This window comes from Gambusia affinis, linkage group LG06, assembly GCF_019740435.1.
Source record: "Gambusia affinis linkage group LG06, SWU_Gaff_1.0, whole genome shotgun sequence".
Taxonomy (NCBI): domain Eukaryota; kingdom Metazoa; phylum Chordata; class Actinopteri; order Cyprinodontiformes; family Poeciliidae; genus Gambusia; species Gambusia affinis.
The window spans coordinates 24,185,504-24,212,533 of NC_057873.1; the positions used below are offsets into that span (position 1 = coordinate 24,185,504).

The 27,030-nt window shown below is 39.3% G+C and overlaps 1 protein-coding gene and 1 long non-coding RNA gene across 3 annotated transcripts in view; one reads left to right on the top strand and one right to left on the bottom strand.

The window, feature by feature from the left end:
* The first annotated feature begins 245 nt into the window (after nucleotides 1–245).
* Nucleotides 246–27,030, top strand: part of LOC122832471 (neprilysin-like) — a 61,002-nt gene continuing 34,217 nt past the window's right edge. Inside the window, exons 1-4 of one of the 2 annotated variants that reach the window (XM_044119288.1) lie at nucleotides 246–287; nucleotides 16,906–17,082; nucleotides 18,159–18,194; nucleotides 21,098–21,259. In XM_044119288.1, the coding sequence (XP_043975223.1) occupies nucleotides 260–287; nucleotides 16,906–17,082; nucleotides 18,159–18,194; nucleotides 21,098–21,259 (403 nt within the window). In that variant the 5' untranslated portion in view covers nucleotides 246–259. Of the gene's footprint in view, nucleotides 288–10,641; nucleotides 11,075–16,905; nucleotides 17,083–18,158; nucleotides 18,195–21,097; nucleotides 21,260–27,030 lie in introns of those variants that run through there. The other variant, XM_044119287.1, reaches the window with a different exon arrangement.
* On the bottom strand, nucleotides 5,479–6,422 carry LOC122832472. The gene is made up of 3 exons (XR_006370848.1): nucleotides 6,344–6,422; nucleotides 5,826–5,946; nucleotides 5,479–5,615 (listed from the first exon to the last, which is right to left on the bottom strand). It is a non-coding gene; the product is annotated as an uncharacterized LOC122832472 (long non-coding RNA).

Consider the following 27,030-nt stretch of genomic DNA (forward strand, 5'->3'; position numbering starts at 1 on the left):
GTGTGGTGTGGAAGGAAAAGAAAGAAAATCAGCAAACTTGGCTGTACAACAATCAAAGCTGGTTTATTAGCATCACAGCACAGGTCAAAACGGCAGCTTTCCCATCAGTCAGTCTGTCTGCCACATCCAGCAGTCCACCTGTATATTGGCTATCCCCGCCTTCTCAATTTACCCACAGCCAATCAAACTCCAGCTATCAATCCTCCCTCCATAAAAGAGCTGGGTTTGAGGCAGGTCTCCTTCTTCTCAGGGATCCAAGATGGCCGCTGCAACGACACACCCACAAGGTAACAAACATTTCGCAGACAAAGGATCATGTACACGCATTCTAGGATTCAGACATTATGGAAAACCTTATTGCTTCTTGACAACATGCTTTGGACTTCTCCCATTCTTAAGCCGGAGCACATCTACTGTAGGCGATTCACGGCATAAAGAAATACATCTCTGCAATACTTTATGCAGCAACAACAACACGCCGTAGGTGTTTGGCTGTTGACCGCTGCTATCTTCTAAAGCAGACCTTCTATTCTTCTTAGCGTAGATAGTCCAACGTTGTAGCAGCGGTGAGAATTAAATGACACCACGCAGTGTTGGGGTGTTTTTTTTTTTGGGCACTTGTCACAGAACTCCAGCTGCCCTGCAGTCTCATCAATTCACCAAACTTTGGAAGCCTAAAGCAGGCTTATGAGTCAGAGCTGTGAAAAAGTGTTTTCTTCACTAAACATTTCTCTTATTCTTGCTTCTATTTTTTATTTTTTTTTACTTAAATGTACGGAGCCCTCAAGGGGACATGGGGATTTTTTTTCTTTTGCGTTAACTTGGCAATGTTTTTGCGTTCCCTCGCTAAAGATTTTGCATTCTCTCGCAATAATGTACTGATCAGTTCATGTGGCATAATTGAAAACTGTAAGCCTTTCCCTGTACTTTCTGCTTTGATATAAGGTTATGTAAGGTTTTTCCATGAATGTTAATATCTCCTTTTGAAAAGTCTGAAGTTTTGTATCTTTTTTTTTAGTTAAGGCACAACAAACCTAAGATATAAACACAAACTTTCCAGACGTAGGAAAGAAATGAAAATGCATCCAAACTATTTGGAGTATTATACGTCATCTTTAACTAACATTAGCTCCTCATTCCTCTTTAAGATTGTGGTTTTGATTTGGCTTTACACGGACAAGCACCAACTTCCTGTACATAGAAAAATGGACTTTTGCACACTTATGTTACCAGCAGGTCATCAAGGTCCTGCAATGAGAGCCTGATGGATTCAGGACTGAAGCCTGAAGGAGTCGGAGCTTTAGCCACTAGAAACAGTTTTCTTGAAAATGACTTCTGTTGACTTGCTGATCCCTTTCAGTTTCCCTCGATTTTTGTTACTTTTTACGCTTTGAATTACTTACTTTAATGTGAAACACTTTGTGAAATAAACCTTAATTTACTTAGTTGCTAATAAACAAACATGAAGTTCCATGTCATTTTTTTGTAGGGATATAATAACTTATGTTCTGCCTCTGTTTCATGACTTACAGTGAGATTTGGCTAAATTACGCATAACAGAGAGAGATCATAAATCATCTTCTACCGCGTCTGCATCCCTCTTGCGGCTGAATGTACTCTGATTGTTTTTTTGTTTTGTTTTTTATAAGAACTAAACAGCATTATGAAAAATGTTCACTGCTTCCAACACATTCACCTATATAAGCAATCTAAGCTTGATACGCATTCATGACAGACGATCATTCGCTGATCTTGCCGTCTCATCCAAACGCCATCGCTCCAACGGAAATTGGGTCGTTTATTCTCTGTGGCGTCATAACTAGCTTTCTTCTCACTTTGACGCCGACTTTTGCTGTAAAACCAAAAAAACTAAAAAAAAAAACCCCCAAAAAAAACCTCCTTGTGTGTTTGCAGAGTTCGCTGTTAGCACGAACGCGACCCTGTTGGTAACTTTGTTCACCGGCCGGGAGCCAAAGGTCACATGTAAAGAAATAAAATATGATGGTGGAGTGAATTAAAATGTTCTTTCTAGAGTAATTTTTTTTTTGTACTTTTATAAATGAATACAAAACATGCCAAAAAGGCAACTGATGGTTTCAAGCAGCTCTGATCTTTGAGCGTCGGATCCTACTGCAGCGTTATCGTATGCACACGGATGTTGCGTGTGGACTTTGTGAGCTGGATCTGCGTTAAATATTTACTCCAAGCATAAATTCTGTCATTTCCTTAAACAGAGTTTGAGGCACATTCACATAGTTAAGACACGCATGCTGGTATGTAAATCAAATAGGAATTCTTTGCTCATTTAGTGCTAAAAATAATCCGACAAATAGCTTGTTTATATCAAAGAAAGGCCTGGTTTAAAAAAAAGTCAAAGCAGCTGAGTGAACGCGCTTTTACAACATCCGGATGTTTGGAGCTGCCATGGTTTATTATCCATTGTTTCAAATATCAGTGACAACTGTACTCCCCAGGCTGTTGCACAGTACAAGCTCTAATAAGCCCACAATGCAATCCTTATCGAACACTGTCGAGTGCTGGCAGTCTGTGTTTAGTGAGAAACACTTAGTTGGGTTCACTGACATTGAAGCACAACCGTCTTTAACGCACCAAAGGACTAATGATGTCACCACTTACTTAAGCGTCCATCCATCCGTCCATCCGTCCGTCCATCCATCCATCCATCCATCCATCCGTCCCATGGTGTTTACAGGCCAGAAGGAACATAGAACACATCTTCTGCTTTACTTGCTCATCACTCAAGAACAAGACACCAAGTTTTCATTTTATTTATTTATTTATTTTTGCAGTTTCTAGCCAATAGTGTCTGGACTTCCCTCTGTGTTGGAAATATGGCCAACTCCTGATTCTGGCCTACAAAAAAAAAAAAAATACAACCGATTTGTAGATTCCATTTTTTGAAACTGTGGACTTTTGATCACCTCTAGTAAAATGAAGTAATAAAATAGCTGATCAAACCTGAACCCGATTATTCTGAACAGAAGTTGTTTGAGATTTAAAAAGCATCTGTTCTTATTATTCCATTAGTTGTTGGCATCAAGAGAACTTTAATTTGATGCAAGCCGAAAAGCTACATACCGGCTGAACATGCGCTGACATATCATACACTGTTTCAAGGAGAGCTTTGGGGCATAGAGAAACATCCATCCATCCACCTTCTATCAGCCTTGTCCCTAATGGGGTCAGGAGGGTTGCTGGTGAGAGAGTAATATAGACACCCTTTAGTCAAATTTTAATCGAGAGTGATTAATGACCCTAATCATTTTAATTTCCGGTGTATTACCGCCCCTCCCCCCTTCCGGTGTCAAGTTACCCATCCCCCATTTCACCCCATCTATTATGACATCTGAGTTTTAAGAATAATGCAATTAAAGAATGAAAAACATGAGTTTTAAGAGTAATATAATACGTGTTAGATAATCTAGAATAATATACAATACAATATATTTAAATAGATTTGGGATGTTGTAGTTACCTCTAGTTTAAGCAGAATATCTTCCTGAGACGTGAAGCGGGAGATACGGTCCTGTTTTGAGGCGGGGGGACAGAAATCCCTCAGGATAGTTCTCCTGACCTCTGGGTCAACACACATGGCGAACAAGGAAAATGTATGTCTCAGAAAAAAAAAAAAAACATTTTTCAAACCGTTGGCATTTCTCAGCTCTCACGATTTGCGCGGCAATTTATGTTCCCTCTATGTCTCAGAAAAACACATTTTTCAAAAAGTTGGCATTTTCTGTAGCTCTCAGAATTTGCGCGGGAGAGGGCATAAGACTAGACAGGGGCTGACATCGTCCCCACCATGGGCGTGTGTGTGTGTGTGTGTGTGTGTGTGTGTGTGGCAGGGCTGACCTCTAGGCTCTGAAAGTAAGGGTTTGACCCCCAGTCCTTGCCATCCGTCTGTGTGTGTGTGTGTGTGTGTGTATGTGTGTGTGTGTGTGTGTGTCCCTCATCTGTAAATTTATTTCTGAAGAATATCCTACAGATACTAAACAGGCCTTGGTGAAGCTACTCACATGTATCTTTCAGCTTTCCCTAAAGTTGATTTTTTTTTTTTTTTTTTACGTTGCACAACCACGCTCCGAGTTGCTCCAACATGGGAATTATTTTATTTCTTCTTTTTTTTTTTTTACCTTTAAAATTATCCACTACTTTCATCTCTGAGTTATATGCTGTATGTTTCTTGGCCTAATGATGTTTTTCCCTTCATCCATTATCGACACACTTGAGTAAACTCTGTGAATATAAGAACCTGTAGTAATTTACTAGCAGTCATATCACCTGAGTTGTTCCACCTTGGTTTTCAGTCAGGTCACTCTTAACAACTACTTAATTCAGTTAAACCTGAATTGATTATTACAGAACCAGTTTAGCTACCATCTGAACTGTTCTTGAAATCATACATAACAAACTGCAAAAACATGAAACATTTTTCCAAAACAGGAAGTTTTTAGTATTTGCAAGCTGAATTATGTGGTACAGAATATTATGAATGTCTCTTTGTAAATAAAATTTAAGATCATGATTTTGACAACAGCTTCTTATTTTACCTTTACCTGCTCAGACACCAGGCAACGGTATGTAAAAAATGCAATTGGAAAATTTCTGTTTTAATTTCTTAGTTTTCCACGAAAAGCATAAAACATTGTTCATCATTTCTCTCCAGTCCAGTCAGTCGGGCAAATTTCTTAATTCGATTCAGTTGATTTATAAAACGTTAATTTACAATAGGTAATCTCAAAACCATTTACAAAAAAGTCACTTCTATTCTACTTATCAAACAACGCAGCAATTTAAATATATTATTTAAGTCAGTAAAAAAAAAGTTATCAAAGTTCAAAATGCAGATTGCATCATGTCATTGACTTGTCATTGACTTGACTTGTTTATACGCTTCTCCCTCTTCAAATTACTTTTACCCTGTAATGACTGATTTGATCCATATTTTCAGGTAAGTCTGTGGAACCAACATGAACATTTGCTGCTTTCTATCTTTGTTTCTTTCTTTCTTAGACTAGGATCACTACAAAACGCTGATTGAACTCTGAAATTAATAAAATGTCATTCGGTTAATTATTCAGTTACTCAGAATCAACAGGACATTGACTCTTGCCATCTTTAAGATGACTAGAACAAACTCCTCACAGCTGAATCTGTGGTGTTGATGTTACTTTATTACAAATGATAGTAAATAATTGGAAATATAAAAATCTACCAAGATAGAGCTTAATCCGTTATTACCGGACACAACTGGAGTTCCATAAAGTCTCGTAGTAAAAGTCACATCAAGACACAATCAGAGAGCATCATGCTAAACCGATCCTCCGCACAAAACCATCCTCCAACGTTTGTTTATCGTGTCAGTTTTAACAAGAAAGAAAAACACAGAGTACAACGGGTAAAATTGTTGCTTTATAAGTCAGTTGGAAGTGTACAATTTATGTTTACGGTTTTATGTAACAGCATACTAATAAGCTACATTATTATTGATGAATAATATCACAGTGAACACAGATCCTAATCATCCATCACTACTGGATCTGCTCTTCCTCTGCAGCCCCTGGATTAACAGGAACAACTGATGTTTGTCTGTCCTGTAAGGAGAAAAGAATCAAAGTTTAGTTTGCTTTACATTGTTGTTCTTTAGCACACGAAAATGATAGAGCACTTAATAAATTCAATAAAAGTTGTTCATTTACATTATACTCATTTAAACCAAAAAGGAAAGGTATTATTTATACTTTACAATTCAGTGTAGAATTCAGTTTTTAAAGAGATACAAATTTTTTAAAGTTTTGACAAACCTTAAAGTCTCTTCAGCTCGTGGAGCCGTTTCAGTGAAGTTAGAGTTCATGGAGAGAAACTTGCTGTTCTGTTCGGTCAGCATGTTGCCGATGTCAGAAAAATCTGCTGTCATGTCATGAGCTGGGAAAAAACAAAAAAAAACAAGTCAACAAACATGTTTGCAGAAAAAAAAGAAGTGGCATCTATTTTCAACTAAGACTTATAAAATAGTTTCATGATTTTGGTTACACCTGTAGAATTTAAACTGAGGTAACACTGAAAAATAAATTGTTTGGTAAATAGTTTGAAAAAGAGGAGATATTAAAGACACGCTAAACGGCTGCAGATGCAACCATTACTGAGAATGAATCAAACTCATGTAACATGGTGTAATGTTTCACCTCTCTGCAACACTTTGAGTCACCAAGCTTTATTCTTTTTTTTTTTTTTTTAAACCCTCGCTATTTGATCAGTAGAAAAAACAGAAACATAACATTTACTCATTTTACATCTGTAACATGACTAGAAGAAGACTCACTGTGTACACTGAGGCCTATGAGTTCAGCCAGAATTAAAACATTCAGGATTCCCAAGCATACGACCACACCAAGGCCGAGCCTCTCTTTGGAGCTGCTCCAACCTTAACAAAAACCTTATTAGCAAAAAATTGAATAACAGACATACTAGATTTCTCTGTAACTTCATTCTTACCTGTGTGATTAGATGCAGTTTGTCCAACAGGTTCCATATTGACGTAAATTTCCTCCATCGCTTCAGATTCTGCGCTGGATTTTAACATTGACTATAAAATCCACTGCAGTCGTGGAACTAAGTGAAAAAACTGTGGAAAAGATGTTCAACATAAAAAGTAAACGTAGTTTAGAGATAACAACCAAATAAAGAAATTCATGAGTTCACAGCTTCAGTATTATTTTCTTAAATATCTTACACAACATAAAATTCTTGTTCTGTATCAATGAATATTTATTTCTCTTTTCTCTCTGCTTTCCTTCAGCTTGGTTAATCCTACTTGTAATAAACACATTACACTTGTCTATGGGTGAAAAAATAATTGACTCTTTCCATCTTTAAGATGATGCAAAATTAAAAATAGCTTTGAATCACTGATATAAGGATGAACAATACATCTGATATTGTTATGTTCCTGCTCCTTGTGTCCAAAAATATTTCCTAAAGACTAATAAATTGTTGGAGCAGATGACCGGTTCCCTCCTTGGTCATGTGGACCCAACAGTTTTTCAGTTCTCATTCTGTCCTGATAACTAGTCACAGCCTTGCACTCAGTAAATACAAATATCATCTTTGCATTTTTCTTTCTAAATCCTCTTTTAACACTATTTCTTGTCCAGTAGCAGAAATACTTACATTAAGAAAGCACAATGCCAGAATTGCATTATTACCAAACTTCTATAACCGCTGGATCAAATAACTATGGAATTGTACGTATTTATTCATATTTTAAAGACATGTACTTTTAGGACTGCCATCTAGTAAAAAAAAAAAAAGCTACATGAGCAGCTACAATAAAAAGTACTGTCTAAAACCAGTACTGTCTAAAACTCAGTCACCATGTTTCCTCATCTTCTGAAACAGCCATCAGGCAGATCAACCATTTGACACACAGTTTGCTTTGTGAAGCACCGCCTCACTGGGAGGGAATCAAAAGGCTAACATACCAATCAGGTGCAGGTTGGGCAGGTTAAAGTAAGAGAAACCAGATACTGCATTCAAAGCATGCTGAAGAGCAGCAAGCCAAACATTCACATATGTACCGATATGTAGAAGAATGTCGGAGTTCAGGAGAAATAGGATAGAAGGTTTGACTGAATCAAGACGTTGCCCAAAAGTTCAGACTGGGAAGTTAATTGGCAAACTGCTAGCTAAGTATGTGGAGCAGGAAAATAGGTTGCATTTACTTAAATTTATGCAAACCAATTGCCTCAAAAGATTCAATTACTGCATCATATAAAAGACAAGTGTAGTTACACTGTGTGATTTTGGCAAACAATATTCTTCAACTCATCCAAAATGAGTTCTTAAACTCATCCAAAATGTTATTCTCCGCAAAACTTCTTTTATTTTCTGCTTACAGGAGCAGCAATATATTTTGTTACATAGATTAAAGACACACGGTCTCATTATTTGACATAGTTATGCTATTCAAAACGTTTCCGTTTGCTTGAGCAGAAATGGCGAAGTGTCTGGATGTAAGATGTTAAACTTTTACCACCCAAAATCCTCACTATTTTCAAATACTTCACTTTTTATTTTATTTTATTTGTTGCATGGACTCAACGTAAATAACTTATCAAGCTTTTTTTTAAAAAAAAAATATCCAAACGTTCCTGCCACTTGTTTAAGACGAGTACAAACAACAAATTGATAATAATTAAACGATGTTCACTTGAACTTTTTTTTAAGTGTAATGTTTTTATTTTACAGTGAGGAAGGCCGGAGTCTAGCTTTAGCAGATGGCTGAAGACGTCTGATCCACGCTTCACACTCAGTACCTGTTTGCTCTAAGGCAAAACTTTGGTAAGGTGAAATTTATTCGGCTACAGAAAGTCAGACGGTTCAATGTGAGAAATCACTTTAGGTGGTCAAGTTTCTTGTTTGAGAAGATCTTGTTAGTCATTTACATAGTACGATTACTAATTAACAGTTGATTCTTTTGTGTCTAGATGCAATGTAATCATTCAATTCACAATTGAAGTTTTATTATGGGGATTCTGCAAATTAAATATTTCATAGTATATTTCATTGATTCCTTTCATACAGTCTAAACTCCCTGAAAAGGAGAAATTACCTTTCAGATAAATAGTATTTTAATTGCTTTGAGTTTGATGATATTTGACTTAATCTGACTGATATGATCTTAATTAATGCACACTGATGCTTCACAGTGATCATTTATAAGCTTATCAATTACAAGAGGTGCACTGTCTGTTAGTGAACATTAGTGAACAGACGCATCATTAGGACCAAGGAACAAAAGCTGTAGATATTTTAACGGTAACAAAACAATTCACCATGTTGTGATCAACTCTTGGAGCGTGGTTGTGTAATGAGTATGTTTAATTTTATTTTCTTAATTTTATTTTTAGGTAAAGTGTACCAATAGCAGACTTAGTCAATGTTATCATAAGTTGGACTAGCTGTCAGAAGATGTAAGCAAGTCTCCGTGAGAGGGAGTATTTAAGAAAAATCACAAATTGACTGAATTGTTGGTTGATAGTCTTCATATATTTAAATTTGTGCAACAAACACCAAAAGAAAAAAACCTAAATAAAACCTGAATGGCCATTCATTTTGATAAATATTTACACATTCAATAAATCGATAGAAATCCAAGCTCACATATCAAAACACTTCTTTGTGAATGGCAGCATGACCTATAATGTGCTTTCTGCTTTATTTTTAGCTTAATGAGCAAGAACTAGTTCAGATGGTAGCTGTGAAACTGGTTCTGTGAACACGAATCAATTCAGGTTTAACTGAATTAAGTAGTTGTTAAGAGTGACCTGACTGAAAACCAAGGTGGAACAACTCAGGCGATATGACTGCTAGTAAATACTACAGGTTCTTATATTCACAGGATTACTCAAGTGTGTCGGATAATGGATGAAGGGAAAACATCATTAGGGCCAAGAAACATACAGCATATAACTCAGAGATAAAAGTAGTGGATAATTTTAAAGGTAAAAAAAAAAGAAGAAATAAAATAATTCCCATGTTGGAGCAACTCGGAGCGTGGTTGTGCAACGTAAAAAAAAAAAAAAAAAATCAACTTTAGGGAAAGCTGAAAGATACATGTGAGTAGCTTCACCAAGGCCTGTTTAGTATCTGTAGGATATTCTTCAGAAATAAATTTACAGATGAGGGACTTTTAAGGACATGTATCACACTAGCAAGTGTTACAGGAAAAATAAATCTATGAGTTTAAAATTTAAGTGATGAAGGAAATCACAAACTCAGTCAGCACTGACTAATTCTACTACCATAAATAATGCAGTAAAACAGTTAAACTTTAGGTTTTCTTTAGAGGTATATGTTTACTCTTACGCAGGGACACCCATGCGCACACACACCCACATACACACACACACAGACGGATGGCAAGGACTGGGGGTCAAACCCTTACTTTCAGAGCCTAGAGGTCAGCCCTGCCACACGCACACACACACACACACACACACACACACGCACGCACGCATAGGGAGAATTTAGAGAGACCAATTAACCTGACTGTCATGTTTTTGGACTGTGGGAGGAAGCTGGAGAACCCGGAGAGAACCCACCATGCACAGGGAGAACATGCAAACTCAGAAAGACCCCTGGCCGGGAATCGAACCCAGGACCTTCTTGCTGCAAGGCAACGGCTCTACCAACTGCGCCACTGTGCAGCCCTTAGAGAAACAAACAAGCAAAATAATAGTAATTCAAATAACTTCATATTCTTACTTTTCTTTTAAAGATAGTTAAACATCTCTCTTCCTTTCTCATTCTTGTCGAACCAATTTCGTGCACTTGAACATCAGACAATGCAGAGAGGCTCGCCCAGGGCAAGGACTGCCAGTCTATACGGTGCCGTGCTGCTAAACGTCTATTAGAGCTCTGTGTGAAACTAGTTGAGAGTGGAGCACATCCTTTCATCCCGCTGCCGAGCTGAACCTGCGCCCTGAAACCATCAAGGCGCAACTCATCGCCGCGGAGCCGCTTGACAGGGTCGCTCTTTGACATCGCACCAACACATCGAGGTTCCGACGGTGCGCAGAGGGAACTTCGGAACCTTTACACTTCTTTGTCTAAGCTGTCTGTCACGGGCTTTATGAATATGGGACCCCTCTTCCTCTCCGCCCGCGTGTGCGTGGATCTCACACTTGAGCGGTTGCGCTGCGCCACGCTGCTGATGGATCATTCTCCTTCAGCGAGCCTCTCTGGGTAGATAGATGCACGGTGCGGCTTTGGTACTTGTGGAAAGGGGATCCGTGCGCGGGAGCGTGTTCGCGTCCGTCTGAATATGCACTTCTAGAACAAAGAGCTGAAGGTAGAAGGACGAGGAGAAGAAGAGGAAGAGGGAGGCGGGAACGGGCTCGCGTCTGCCTCAAATCAAGGGTTTTAAGCAGAGGGCTCATCAGTGGCAGACTGCTCAGCATTTTTTGCGCTCCCTTTGAGGATTTGATGGATATCTGATCAGTGGATGTGATGCCCATATATATTATCGACCGAAAATTTCCTGACATATCTGGTAAGTCGCCGCGTGCACCCCGAGCCGGACTCGCGACGCGGTGCCATCTGCGTTGATTGGTGTGTGCATGCGAGCGAGCGCGTGCGCATACATTATTTATTTATTTACAATTATTTATTTATTTTATTTATTTATTTTATTTTTGGGCGTGCGTGCTGTAACCGGATGGGTGACACGGGGCAGCGTGCACCAGTTGATCATGACACCCTTCCCCTCCTCCCCCCCTCGGAGTTCACAACGTGCAACAGGAGATGAGACACTGGCACGCATTTGGTGCGCGCGCTGCATATGCTGGATATTTTTATCACTGGAGTTTTGACAGTTTAGTAAATTGGCTCCAGTTGGAAAGCGGAGGTCCAGCTGGGCATCCTCTCCGATTACTTTATCCGCACCAGTGGGTGCAACATCCCTTTAAAAGTTATTTTTACTCGCATTCAGGAAAGCAATTTAGGAGGTGTACTTCTTATCTAGATCACATCACCTCTGGGCTTCATGTCTCTTCTCTCAGAAGTGAGGGGGTTTTTTTTGGAGTTAAAGGCCCTGAGCTGAGAACTCCTTTCTTTTCTTTTCTTTCTTTCTTTCTTTTTCGTTCTACCTTAATGCAAAGTAGGCCGCGTTTCTACTGACACTCATTTAGGTGCACCATGCGTTCAGGGAGTCGCATGCAGTTTGCAGAAAAAGTGACTTCGCCCTGTTGATTTGCTGACACGTTTGGCGTTATGTCTCGCTGAATGATGGGTTTAATTTCAAAGCGGTGTGTGAGGTCTGCGGCTCTTAATGTTTTAGATAGATCACGTCGGAGAGACCGTATAGATGGAGAGCGTGGAGAACAAGAGTTTTAAGTCTTTTGCCTTTGCCTTTTTTGGAAGCCATCATCCAACACCAAACCTAATTTTAAAGAGCTACAATTAAAAAATAAAAATAAAAAAACAAGGTGCAGACTTTATCTGAACACTGCAAGTTCTGAGTTTAAAGTCATAGATACTCCTTTCTCTCTGTCTGGGGTAAAAGTCCTTAAAGACATCGTTGATATGCACTTATGATGGTAAAACTCAAAGCAGGAATTAGAACAAACATAGAATCTCCTATTGGCTTATCTAGAGAACTCATTACCTTAGATCAACATTATCAGAACAAGAATCCAGAGAAACTCCTATTAGTTTATAAATCACATACTACTTATTCTTAAACATGGGGTTATACCTTTTTGTCTTCTTCTTTTGCGTTTTCCTTTGGTTTGTTGCTTTGTATTTCCTACTAATTCACATAAAGCACTTTGAATTGCCGCGTTGCTGAACATGAGCTGTATAAATACCTTAAAAGGTTCCACAGCAGAAGCTTTACTTTGAGTGGGACAGTTTCTGATCCCTAAAGAAGCATCAAATAGTAACAAGAAACAATAAGTTGTCAATAAGCAGTTTTTATGCTTAGTTTTGATATGCCCCTTAACTGGAAAGGCAACAGGTTGGTGTGCTTACTTTTCAAAAACGCTGCATTTATAATAAAGACCAACAATTCACAGTCTTGATACACATGTGGAAGCATACAGGTCAATTCAGTTTATATATATATGTACATATATGTATATATATATATATACGTACATATATGTATGTATATATATATGTATGTATGTGTATATATATATATCTATATATATGTACATACATATATGTACATATATATATATACGTACATATATGTATGTATATATATATATATATATATATATATATATATGTATGTCATGTCAATGCGCTTCACAAAAGAAAAAAACTCAACTCAGTCCAATCATCCACAGGTCTGAAGTCAATTGCATACATCCCAGTTAAATCCTACTCTAACAGTGCTCTCAAGTTCAGATTATTATTCGAATGGGTAAAAGATTTTCCATTGAAGGAAATCAGATGTCATACCGGTAGAAAGAACTGACTAGATGGGGGAAAAAGAATTATAGGAAACTTCTAGAAGGAAACTTCAAGAGCTCAGGTCCAAGGTGACCCAGCGATTTTATTTTATTTTTTTTAATTATTATTATTTTTTTTTTGTGAGGCCGGTGCTAGACGGGAGGCTCACCACAGACTCCAGCATGGCTTCACAGATTCATCCAGTTTTTTTTTTCACGAGAAATACGGATTTGACAGATGGACGATGCCGGTGACCTTGAGAAGGTTCTGGTTATAATCCCACTTTGCCTCCTACATCTGCAATTTGGGTCACTTTATAATATTTTTTTTTTAAAAAGTAGCTTTTTGCCTCAGCTCATTTCATTCTGATCATGCACCAATTCAAACCTGCCTCAGGAATATTTTGTACCTTTCTTTATGACTGGTGATTTGAATTAATCTTCTATATTGTGTGCTTGGCCTACTCTAAGCAAATTTGGTCAGATGACTTCAGTAGAAATGATCCAATCAGCAAGAGGTCATCTATAGAGTTAGTTTCATCAAGGTGTCACAATCCGTCACATAAAACCCAACTGGTCCCAAAAAAAAAAAAAACAAAAAAAAAAAAGATAAACTGACATGCTGCGATTTAAGTACTTCGCTACAAGATGGTTGATTAACAGGTTCACAATGGAAGAAATGAATGAAATCATAATTTCTTTCCTCCTTCAGAAAATCCTGATGGAGAATGTCTGAACATTGGTTTTAAGGCCTTCAGCTTAAAGCACCTGAATTATGCAGCAGAATAATGATCAGAAAATCGCTAGCAAGTCCACCGCCTTAAAGGAAATAAAGGGTTTGAACTGTAGTCAAAACCTGGACTTGGATCCGTTTAAAATGCTGCAGCATCACATTAAGCAGAAACCATCCAGTGTGGCTGAATTCTGCCTAAGAAACCTTTTAGGAGTACAAATGCTCTTTTTTACACCACTGTACACAGAGCGAAGAAATCGCAAAGGCACATTTCATCCAGTGACAATTGACGATGAGGTCACCAAGTGAAATTGAAAAAAAAAACTGACTGTGATGTGTGCAGCGTGAGTTTCACTGACTTTAAAAGCCAAGTCTGCCCAGTGTGTGTAACCTAGCCACTACTCCTTTTTAATAAACCCCATTGACATTCAGTTGTTTGGCAGTGTCAGAGCTGGAGGGGATAAAGATCAGACATAGTCTCCAGTGCTGACATGCACGCACTTTTATTAGAACTGTGGGATTGCTGTCACAGAAATCTGGGATTTTTTAAAATTTTTTATTTTATTTCCTGCCCTCTCCTGCAGACACAGAGGAGCTGTCAGGAAGTCAACTTGTACTCCCACTGTCTTATCACTGTGTTTCTTCTTCTTTGTTTGTTTTTTTTAAATCCTCTCCAATATCTCCTACTTCACTTCCTCACCTGCCGATTGTAAAGCTGCATTCAGTCGTCACTCTCCTGTACTAAATCTGGTGACCTGCGGTGATGTCATCGCGTCTGCTTTCGGAGCCTGAGGGAGAAAAAAAAGTCGCCGTGTGCGATAATGGGGTTGGATAATGACCATAATCAGGGAAGTTTACTTTACGTCGGTGTATTGTTTTGTCATGCAGAGGAATGATGGGGCAATTTGACACTCGGCAGGAAAATATTTTCCAGTAATAAATGCACGCGTGCGCCTTAAATGATGGGCCTGTTCCTTCGGAGGGAGCAGAGAGACTTTGGTCATGCGATGTTCTCATCTTGGGCTGCTCACACTGGGACCCACCCATCTGCGCAGACACCTCATGGCACTGGCTTGTAAAAAGTGTGCCGGAGCATGGCTGTGGATGCGTGTCTGTGTGCACAAGTCCATGCAGTGCTGTTGAGGGATTAAGGATTAATTGCCTTCAGACCTTCACAGATAGACTTAAGTGCTTGCTTGCATGAACTTTGTGAAGTTCTCTCCTGGCCCCTGAGAGGAAAACAACACTTGACTGTAAGGAGCAGTGGAAAAGTCTGGCTTTTTGTCTGCTGCTGCTTATTTTTTAAAAATTTTTTTCCTCTTTCTCCCTCTCTGCTGTTTCTTGATCTGGAGTGCAGAGCCGCGAGGGTAAGAACTTCAGTTGTTCTCACCTCTTGCTCTATTTTCCTCCTTTTTGTCCTTTTTGTGATGACTGCAGCTCGTCCTTCATCTCTTCTTCCCACTTCTTGTTGTCACATTTTTGTTAGTGTCAAAACATAGGCGGGCTTTGAAAAAGTGTCCACTTTTGAACTGTTAAATATATTTGTTTCTCATTAGGAAACCAGTCGATTGATCAAATCAAATATTGATAACAGACTTGGGTATTTAAATGACACTGGCTAAAAAAACAACAAAAACAAACTAGATTTAGCATTCAAGTTGCATCAGTTATAGATTTTATTTTAATCATCTCTAAATCTCAGTAATCTCCTATTTAATTTTTCAGCTACTGAGCTAATGGGTCGACATTGACTTTTTTATAATAACAAAAACCAACCCATTCTCGGTTCTCCTCATAATTCCTCACAAGCCTCCAGGTGTCATGGTTTATTGGTTTGAAAAGCCTTTATTTGCGGAGCCAGACGCTCCATTTTCAGTAGGGAGGATCTGAGTCCCGTCGTCTACGAAGTACCTTATGGTAAACTCAATATCTCAAGCTGAAACGCAAAAACATCTCCCTAGAAAATAAGTTCAGCATTGGATTAGATGGCCACTGTTGGCACCTCTTTGACAACATTCACCAGGATTTCAATTTTATTCAGGCACTGACTGGTATAAAATTTTCCTGGTATGCCATCGAGTGCAATAGAACAATTTCACTACATCGCAGTTTCCACACACTAACTGAGACGCGAATATACACACGATGGTATACTTGATTTTATTTAAAACAGAGATGCAACAATTGTTCCAAATTCCTATGAAATGAATATTATGAGTTGATTTTTTGCGATTCGAGTAACGTTGTCCAGGAAGATATTTGTTTTATGCATGTGCGTTACAGTAGATCCATGGACCAAATATATTCTTACCCTTAATAGAGTTAGGATTAAAGTAAACTTTTAATTATACCAGCATCTTTATTCTGACTGGAGGCAATGATTGGTCCAGTAGAAGTTCAGATGGCAATTTGATGGAGAATTTGTGGATGACAAGTAGACTTTCATCCTCGTAGACTCAGAGCCATCAGCTAAGATAAAAAGGTAAGTCTGAGAAATGTTTGCTTGTAATGCAAATACGGATTTTTTTTTTATTTATATTCATTATTGGGAGGTGTCTAAAGAATTTATTGTGATAAAACCGATTCTCCCTTTACGTAGTGTGATTCTATTTTGTCTCATTTCCTGTCAGAAACAACCGTCTTGGATTCATTGTATTTTTAAATCTGGGAAGTTAACATTTTATAGTCATCATGGTGATATTGTAGTCACACAACCGAGAATAAGTTTGTATTTTCAGTGATGCAACAACCTCTGAGAAATCTCTCAATTCGTTCCATTGTCATTTTCTCCAAGCGAACAGGGAAGTTATAAAAATCCGTTTTGTCTGTGGTGAGACTGTCGATGTTGCCACTGCATGTTCGTGCTGCTGGAGAGATTACAAAATAGAGGTCAGGCCACATATCACCCAGTCTGCAAGTGGAAATCCACCCTGAAGTCCCGGTTTGTCTTTGTTCCCATCCATATTTCGTGTTACCACAGTGATAGTGACCTCGCCGTTTAGTTACGGTCTCCTGGTGTCTATTGGAGGCACAGAGACCCTCGTACTGAGCTTCTTTAGAGTTTTGGAAACTGGCGGCTGGTGGTTCTGGAGAAAACAGGCGCAAACAGGATCTTGTTCAGTAAGAGTAACAGGAAGCTGTGACTGCAAGAGGTTTGGTAATGAATTAACTAATGGTTTATTCCCCCATTAGGTGAGTTGATACAGCCGGCTGGTGAAAGAGGAGACCTGAGAATGACAGAGACCAATACTCCAAAATCGGCAAAGAAGCCCCGTTGGACCTCTCTGGAAATCGGCCTCATTACTATCGTCTCTCTGCTGTTCATCATCATTGTTGCCCTCGTCATCCTGTTTGCCACCCAGAAGACTGGTGAGTGTTTTAATTAAGGCTCATCACCGATACCGATATGTTTTTGTATTGTTTTTTATTTTTATTTTCTTCTTGTCTTTAACAAACTCGAACAACAAGAACTGTGTAAGCAAAACAAGTGAATCATCTAGCTGAAAGGATTAGTCAGGGACGTTCATTAGGTTTCACTTCATGGTTAACGGTGAGCACAAAAGAGCAGGCACAAGTGCTGCCCTTTGCTCAGATACGAGACACTTGCTCTGTGTGCTTTTATCCACTGTGCTTCAATACAGTCTCTGGCACAGAATTAAAAAAAAAATATATAGAAAAATATGTGTATGTGTTCAAACGTCCCCCTTAAAAGGTTTTCATGATTCAAAAACACTGTCTCAAATTTCTAAATGTAGGCCTGATTCTAGGAACTGCATATTTCCTAGAAAATGTTTTTCACAAAAAGATGATGATCTCAGAAAAATTGAGAAGCGAGGCCCAAGCCTTTTCTTTCAGTTCAAAGTCCAAGTTTTAGATTTTCACTCCTTCAAGCTTCTGCTTTAAAATAAGCCGTTAAATAGGGTTGGAGTTATCACAAGCAGGTGATCTATAGTTTAGTTATTGCCAAAGTTCAGCAGGTCATGATGGCAGATGATCCTGGCAGGAAAGGTCATCCAATTAAGTTTGATGGAGTTCGTCTGGCTTTTGTGGCCGTGTTGAGCTATTATTAATTTTTGCAGTCTTGTGGGTTATTAATGTGTAAGCTGCTTTGTCAGGGAAATGAACACTGAACGGCTTGGCTATGCTTGCAGCCATGTTTACACTCAGCTGTGTTCATTTTCTGTGCTCTTACTCGTATAACCCACAAAGCGCTGCATTAAAGGTCAGTTTGCCATCTGCTGGTCTGTCTGTGCATCCAAGTGTCACTTGATTGACACATTTCAGACAGCGAGAAAGTGACACTTGAGGGGAGTTTTGCGTTGCGTATGTGCAACAAATTCATTAATAAAAAGAAATGCAAAAGAAGTAACTCATTTAGACATAATCACCACTGAGTGCTGAGAAACCCTCTGAGTAATGGAAATGTGTTTTACGTTGTCTTGCAGATGAAATCTGCACCACAGCTGACTGCACACAGTCAGGTAAGCAGCTTGTGTTTGTTTGTTTTCTCTCTCTATTGTTTCATCCTGAAGGCTTTGACTTTTCCCAGAGGGAGCCGGCATGGGAGAAGTGAGGCTGCTGCAGAGGCATTTTAGACATGCTCACTGAAAATGGCGTCTTCCAATGAGACATGTTCTCTTTCAGTCAAAACCACAATAACACAGATATGACCAGCCCTACTACGTACAGGAATGTTAGTTCAACCAAGAAGTTTGTTTCTTGTAGAAAACGGAAAAGCAATAAATTAACGTACAATGAGATTTGGTTTAGAAAAAAAATATAAATCTTTCTACTATGTACATTTAGTTAAAAACATGCCGGGTTGAAAATTATTTGTATCCTTGATAAACAAGTTGATGCAGGTCCACGTTTAAAAAATATTACGGTAAATACAAACTAACTTAGTTTAACGAATTAAAGACTAATGCATTAAATGTTATTGGGGAGCAAAAATATCCTGCACATTACATTAAGATACATTTAATAAACTTGGCAAAATACAACAAAAGTAAGGCACATCCTGTTGTTGGTGGTGAAAATACACAAAATAAATCTAGAGAAACAAATGATCAAGCTGAATAATTCACATCACAATTTCTTGTTTCATCTGTCCAATTAGCAAGACTTTTTCTTTTTTTTTTCCTCTTTGTTTTACGTTGATTTACTGCTCCCTTTTCAAATGAATCCGACTGCTTTGCTTTTTTTATTTGGGTGGGGGTGAAGTGTTCAGGCTTTTGCTGGCATTGTTTATTTAGCAGGTAAAATAAATTTAGAATTTAAAAGAAAATACACTAATAGTTTTGTGTATTTCATCTTGACATTTTTTGGCCCCCCCCCCATGCCAGAAAGTTTAGATTTTGTGTACCGGCACCGACATAGCAAAGGTGGAACTTGTCTGTCTTGTTCTGTCTTCTCTAAAACCAGCACAACAATCCCCCCCCCCCAAAAAAAAAATAAAAAATAGGAAAAAATAACACCAATTCATCATCCAAACATGGTGGTAGTTCGCCGTCGGAGCTCAATGAATTTTTACAATTAATACAACCTCGATGGGCAGAAAATCGTTAAAGCGAATTTCCTGCTAAACGTTTGATCTGAGGGTTACTCAGCAGAAAAATGAATGGCTCCAGAACGGCTTGGAAAAAGTCAGAAATGTTTAAAGATTTGCATAAGATATACATGGTGTCTGGTGATGAGGAAGAGCTTCTAGCTTTCATCACATAAACGAGCAGAAGGGAACCTTTGTCAAATATATATATATATTTTTCTCTTATTCTCACAGTCCAACTGGTACAAATAAAACTGATATTATCCATCATCCCAGCATTTCATTTGATAAAGAGGCACCTCCTATCCTTCCGTCAATCGTATCCACGACGACAAAGTACTTCATCGCCGTGTCTCCTCCTCAGACGCATATTGTGCGCGGGAGAACAATGTGTTGGTAGGGAAATGAAAACTACAACGATAAGTGAGAGATGAACATCTTTGGTGCCAGTCTTCAGCAACAGATGCCAATTTATTTCGGCAGCATTTCTGCAGTGTCTGTGTCCCAATTCAGTCAGATTTGATAGACAGCCCTGTCACAAGGGATCTCCCAGTGAGCAGCCGTCTGTAATTTAATTGCTGCTTAACAGAAAAAAAAAAAAAAAAAAAAAAGCGGACATATTTTCACTGCTGGTGCCTGAACAAAACCTAATTACCGCCGCTACGGTGTTTTATCTTTGCAAATCTCTGCTAACGTTAAGATTTTACTTGTCTGGGAGTGGCACCTAAACAGAAGTGGGACGAGGGGCGGAAGGGGAAAAACAATCCATTTTAATTTTTCTCTTTGTGGTACTGTCAGTTATTTCTTGGCAGAAAATATTTTTACAAAGCTTTATAAGCAGGTGCTCCACAAAAAACATATTTCCCAAATTCTCTATTTAAACATTCAAACAGTTTAGTTTCCACTTACATTGTGAGACCTACAACTTCACTTCACTGAAAAGCTCTTGCCTTGCAGCAAGCTGTGCAAAAGTATCCCGAGTGCAAACTTCTGGGTGCTCACTGCGCATTTTATTTATTTAAATCCGTGAAAATAATCAAAACAACCTCAATAAATTGTTTGAGCGTTTATCCCCAACTTAGATAATTTAACCTCACTTTCCAGTGAGGCTTAAATAAATTAAGTTTTGTGTTGGTATCTGAAGTGAGCGTTTTGGCCCTTTAGCTTTGTAGGAGGATTAGATCACTCTAATCACAGAGCTTTGTAGCTGCTTTCCTTTTTCTAGCATTCAGCTAATCAGCTGCAGCCTTTGTCCTTCAACAGGTTCTTAGCTAATCTTCTCTTTGAACACTTTGGTGTAAGATGATTAAACATATTTCCCAGAATGCCAGAGTATTAATTAATGACATTGGAGCATCTATAATCAGGCGCCCGTAAGTAGTTGTTGAAAAAGACTTTGAATTAAAAGTTGTACTTGTTTCGACCTGTGATATTGGATTGATTTGGGATTTTTTTCATGTGTGGAGTTTTTATTTGCAGTTTTTGATTATCAGAGTCTTAATTGAGGCGACTTCCTGTTTTATTTTGAAAGGCCTTTTGTCTGGAACACTTCTTGGTACATACCTGAGCACTCTTGTCAATACTCAGACTTCTTTCTCCTCAGCTAGATCTGCATTATGTTCTTCTGTCTTGCTTCTGCTTTGTGGTTCACTAATTTATTTCCCTGCCTTCCAGTTCTCTCTCTTTTAAGTCTTACAGTCCTGACAGTCTTTCTATCAGGACTAAATTGTATTTCATCTGCATAATTTGACAGGACTTCTTCCAGCTCATACTATGTGTAGGAAGTTCTTTTCCCATCTCCTTAAACCTAAATCTTGCCTTCTCAATTTCCTACAGCATCTCGCCTCATTGAGAACATGGATGCTACCGTGGATCCTTGTGACAACTTCTACCAATATGCCTGTGGAGGATGGCTGAAAAAGAACATCATCCCAGAGACCAGCTCCAGATACAGCACGTTTGACATATTACGGGACGACTTGGAGGTCATCCTCAAAGGTCTGGGACCTGCATGAATTGATTGAGACAAAAGCAACCTGACGACAGTATTTGAAAAGATTTTCACTGAGGCTTTTTTTTTTTCTTTTGACAATTAGGAGTTAGGAAATAACCCATGTGAAACTGAGCTTCATTAAGAGAGGTATATGTGAAGCATTATTCTCTCCTCTGTGAGTTTTGTGACCTGCACAGTCCTGCTGCATTGACAGTTGTCCAGCAGGGTCATTGACATCTTCAACAAAGGAAGCCACAGACGATTGTTTCTAAGGAAGCGTGCTGCTTGTACAGTGATGCACTCGAGCGTAATAAAGTTAGATGGTAGAGGGAAAAAAAAAACTTGCAAACATAGCTTTAAGAAAGTGAGATTAAGCTCCTCAACAGGTGGTTTTCCTGGCCCTGGTCCTCCACACCTGAATATGTTTGGCAAATATTTATTTGTTGTTTTTCCTCGACACAGAAAAAGTTCCTGCAGATAATTTGATTCTTGTGTTTTGAAGTAAAAAGCCGCCGTAAGATACAGGACAACGTCCCCCTGAGGACTGGAGGTCGAGACCCCTTACTTCAGGGGTCCCCAAAGTTGGCCTGCATGTTTTATTTCTCTCCCTGGTTTAACGCAGCTGGATCAAATGATGGCTCGTTAGAAGGCCTAAGAAGAACGTTGACATGCTGAAAAGGTTGTTGGTGCCACCAGGGAGAGAACTAAAACATGCAGGATGCCGGCCCTCGAGGGCCGATTTGGGGACCCCTGCATTACTTGATTGTGAGGCAGAGCCTGCTGTAGAGTTTGAGGGATATTCGCAGGGTGTGAACTGCAGCTGAGCAGAAGTCACCAATGTTTGGAGGAAGAGTGGAGATGGATGGAATCCAAATTGCTTAACGTCAAGTGCAAATTTACACAGTCTGAGAAGTTTTTAGTTTTCTGGTGGGGAGTCGGAATCTTTGCGGTATAATCAAGAAAAAGACAGAGGGCGCAGATCCAACAATGCAGATAAACTAAAGGCCACAATTAAAGTGAGCTGGGCTTCCAAAACCTCTTGGTAGAGGCACACGATGGTCACCTTAACGTCACGTAGCGTTACAACTTATGCAGAAGGAGCCTCCGACGAAGTACTGAGTGCAAATACTTTACGGTGTGAACTGCAGGCTGAAATACCTGCATTTCTGAGAAAGTGCACTTTGAGCTTTCAGTTGCTGCAAGGCAAAATGTGCAAAATCAACAAAAAAAACAAAATTCTTGAAATAGGGTATAGCATTGTGTTTATGAATCTAAATATTAAAGCAGGGTGTTTTGTGTTTTTCACTGACATTGTGCCATTTTATAGCACTTTATATGCAAAGGACGACAAGTTTTCCTTTGCATCATTACCATGTCTGATGCTTTGAAATTGGCCTCTGTCTCTTTAAGAACCTCCTACCCTTTCTGACACGCTCCCTTTAGCAGATCATCACAACAATGCTCCTCCATGCTGCCCATTGATGCCCTTTACAACCGTTCTTGGGAGCGCTGAACTCGGTGAAGTAATGCAAGCTCAGCAGATTCACGCAGTTTGCTAGTCGCTGCTGCTGCTAGTCTGAAGGAGCCGAGTGGAGAAGGTTTGGGGGAAGGTGAGCTCTGAGGGGAAATAGGCGGTGCATTTAGGTCTAGGCACTCCATAGTGGCCGGAATTCAAGGATTTTCAAACATGAATGAATCAAAGCAACACTTGATGAGGGGATAACATGATATGAAGCTCAAAAAGTGGATTTTACATTTACTTTTTTTTTTCTTTTCTTTCTTTTTCAGGCTAGCTTTGTGAAGGTGCTGCTTTTTTAGTTGTTGTTGCTTATAAGTCAGATTTTTAAAGAGCTGTCCTTCAGGGATTGCAGCTCTGTAGATATTTTAGATGCTACAGGAGTCGGGCTTCACTTCTACCATGTGGGACTTTGCCAGCAGAAAGCTGAGTTGGGGAAATAAGTGGGTGTGCATGTCAACATGGAGTTTAGGCAGTTTATATCTATATATATTAATTTCTCCTAAAAAAGAAGGAGAATCTTATTTTGTTTTTTTGTATGAAGCTCGAGTGTTTCTCTGTTTTCTTAGTGAGCATTAGAGCCTTGTTGGTTCTTGTGATATACAGAGGGTCACATTACTCTGTGGCTGCGTTTGTGTGCTTTGGGGATTTATGGGTTTATGAGTTTGTGTGAGGTCCGTATTTCACCCAGGACTGTCTGCAAGAAGGCCGCTCGAGTGCTCAGCTGAAGGCACTAAAGCTTTATGGAGGACAAAGCCTCCATGAACGACAGAAACTCCTCATGTGCCATGAATGTTCAAATGAACAGGCAGTACTTTTTTTTTTTTTTTTCCATGCATTATGAGGACTAAGTGAAGCTTCGGGGCTAAGAAAAGCCATTGAGGGTGTCGACAATAACTGCTTAATGAAATAATTTGTGCCAGCACTGAGTTTTTTCTTTTTTTTTTTTTTCCTCTTTCCTTTCATGATGGCGGATAAAAGTAAAATCAATGCAAGGGGTTTTTGAATCTGCTCATTCTGCCGTTAGCCCTCTGAGTATTTCTTGGAGCAGAAAATTGGAAGATGGTAGAAATGTGGAGCTGGGATTTAGAGTTGTGGGACTTTATCGATGAGCGCTGCAAAATTTCTGGCACCGCACCAGGAATTCAACCCGAGACTCCTTCACAGTAGAGATGTTAAAGCAAGACTTTTGCTCACGCTGCAGAAACGTTCTGCCACACCTGCAGAATCTTGCAAAAAAACACAACCCTTGAACATTTTCCACAGTTTGTCATCTTCTAACTACACGGTAAAAGAAAAGGGACACACAGCTGTCAGTCTGCCCTGCATTTGTAATCATTTGCACTTTAGTGAGTAACGTTTGTAGAACCGCCCTACGGTGTGATCACAGTTGCACGGCTTTTGTTGACATCTGGTGGACCACTTTTTTTTTTTTTCTTTTCAAAATAACTGCAGCTTGGTAAAACTGGATGAAGAGCAACTGCGAACATCAGTTTAACTTGGATTTTTGACTTGGACTAGGTCATTCTAAAACATGACCTCGTCATGGTTATGCTGTGATCAAAATTGTCCCATGTTTTTCTGCCTGTATGTTTGGTGTCACTGTTGGTGAATGTCTGCAAACTTTTAATGGTTTTCTTCCAGGTTAGCTGACTCTGTCTTCCAGGGCTGTTGACGAATATTTTAGTAATCGAGTTCTCCATTGATTATTGTTACGATTCATTGAGTACTCTGGAAAGAAAATCTCTCTCCGTCTGCCTCTCGCTCTCTGAGCCGCAGCGCTCTTCGTCCCAGGAGGAAATTCTCCACGCATCGCACCAATCAGTTTAGGGAGGTTTATGTGTTCCTTCTCCCTCCTCCAAAAAAATTTATTAAAAAAAAGCCCAGAAAATTTGACATTATTCTGCTGGCCCTCTGCAACAACTCATAGGCTAAAGGGACTCAACTTCCTTCGGTTGCGTGTTTGGATTGGTGTTCAGTCGCTGCTGTTGATATTCCGCTAATGTTGGGGGGAAAAAAACACTGTTTTGCAATTGCGGGGTTAGCATTACACTAGAAACACAATTAAAGTCCCACAGGATTAACGTTCTTTTTTTCCAAGCGACAAGTCATTCAGAAAAACCTGCTGCGTCGTCCTCCTCCCGTCCCTTCCTGTCGTTTTCTTTGCCTTTTGCGCCAGTATTGGCATCCGGTTGTTGATCTCATGACTCGTGTGATGAAAAAAAATAAACCCCATTTCAAAACAGCAAAAAAACACACCTCATCCTACGTATACAAAAAAAACAGGAGTCGAATTTATTTTTGTAAGTCCAATTTGTGCATCTGGTCTTTGGAAACACGGCTACTGTTTTCTGCCACATAAGTTTATTCATGAACACTGGAAGTTTTATTTTGTCCCCATTTGACCGGTGCACCTTTTCCCCCACAGTTTTCTGTCTCCCATGTGGCCAGTGACGAAGAAAATGTGAACCAGTCTGTTGGCACAACTGTGCACATTTAACAGCTTGTCTTGTCAGCAGAGTTCCCCTCATGAGTTGCAGCACTGCCATCATTGCTGTGGGCCTGTTGGCACCTTTTCTGATCAGTGCTCTCTTTGTCTTGGTGAAGTTACGGTTTAAGTAGCGATAAGGATACTCTGGTTTGAGATATTCGAAGTTCGGCACAACCAAACCCTGTTTCAAACTTTTCCACAGCTGTTTGCTTGACGCTCTTGTGTTGGTATTCACGAACTTCACTAACGTTCTCCAAATGTCCTGTGACTTCTTTAAAGAACATTCATACCGAAATGAACTGATTTCAGCTGCTTGGACTGGATTTTATGTATCAAAAAAAAGTGGTTGAAGGTATAATCACACCACCCTTGATACAATCGTTTCCATTTCGTGAATGCATGCCTCTTTTGGAGGTTCTGTCGCATAAAATCAAAAAGTTGCAACAAAAAAAAAAAATAACTGCATCGAAGTTTGATGACATAATATCAAATTTTCATGAGTACAAGTACTCTTGCAAGCTTCTTTCGTGCGACTTTGGAGCCGCTCTCCTCTGCCCTCGCTCCTACTTGGCAGGCCACAGTCATAAAAGTGGTGTGGAATAAGAAAAATAAACATTTATTTTTTGCATGGCCACATACATGGCATGGCTCTGTGTGAAACCCTGTCATTTTGCACTCCTTGTATTTTTTTTCTTCCTACATTTCAGCCACTTTTATAAATATTTTTTGACAGCAAGATGTGCTGCTACGGGAAATAACCAGAGAGAGAGAGAGTAAAAAAAAATAAAATAGGAAAAACTAAAAAAAAAAAAAAAAAAAGCAGAACTGTGGGCAAAGGTTGACACTGTCAAATTATTAGCTTAATTGCTCTAAATGCTGTGTTTACCACAGAAAAGAACAGGACTGCCAGGGGACTGTTCCTAATCATTCACCAGCTTGATCCCCTCTGACCGTCGGTGTTGTGCTCATTCCTCTGGGCGGTGGAGCTTCACCATCCGGAGATGGAATGTCTCAGTACAGTAAACACATGTGCAGGTTTACTGTGTGTGCGTGTGTGCAACTCCATGTAAAACTCACTTTTAAAGACAAATAAAACAAACTGCATGCCATGTTGTTTTGGACAAACTTCAAGAAGGCACGACGCTCCTCAAAGGCTAAATACGTCATCAGCTGATATGGTTAAACAAATGCTCGGTAACTACAGGGTGACGGGCGCGCTAATGCCCTCTACTTTTAAGGTTGACATCAAACAAGCAGCCTGGCGTCCCAGGGCTCGCCACGGCTGCTTGTTTGAACATCGCCCCCCTGCTGATTGATGGATGCTTTTGCTCTCAACAGCTGCATAAGTCTGAAAACACCTGGACACTGGAGGGCTTTGCCTGAATCACAGCTGTAAAACAACAGCAAAAACAAAAAAAAAAAGAAGTCTGCTTGCTTGTATGTTCAAGTAAATAGTGTGGTTTTGAGTTCCTCGTAAATGCTTCGGATGGTTCTTTACTCCCGTAGAACGCCATAAATGATTTATTTTTTATTTTTTTCCTCCCCGATACCCTCAGCATTCATGCACACAAGCTTTTTTTTTTTTTTTTTTTTTTTTTTTAAATAGTTTCACTTCCTACCTCCCTCTCAGGTGTGGCATACTGTGCAATAATTTGCCCAATTGACCATGAGCATTTTAATAACTAATTAGTCTGTTGTCCCAGAAGAGGAAGGCAGGAACTGTGTCGCGTATGAGAGGATAAAAGGCTTTGTTTAAAAAAAAAAAAAAA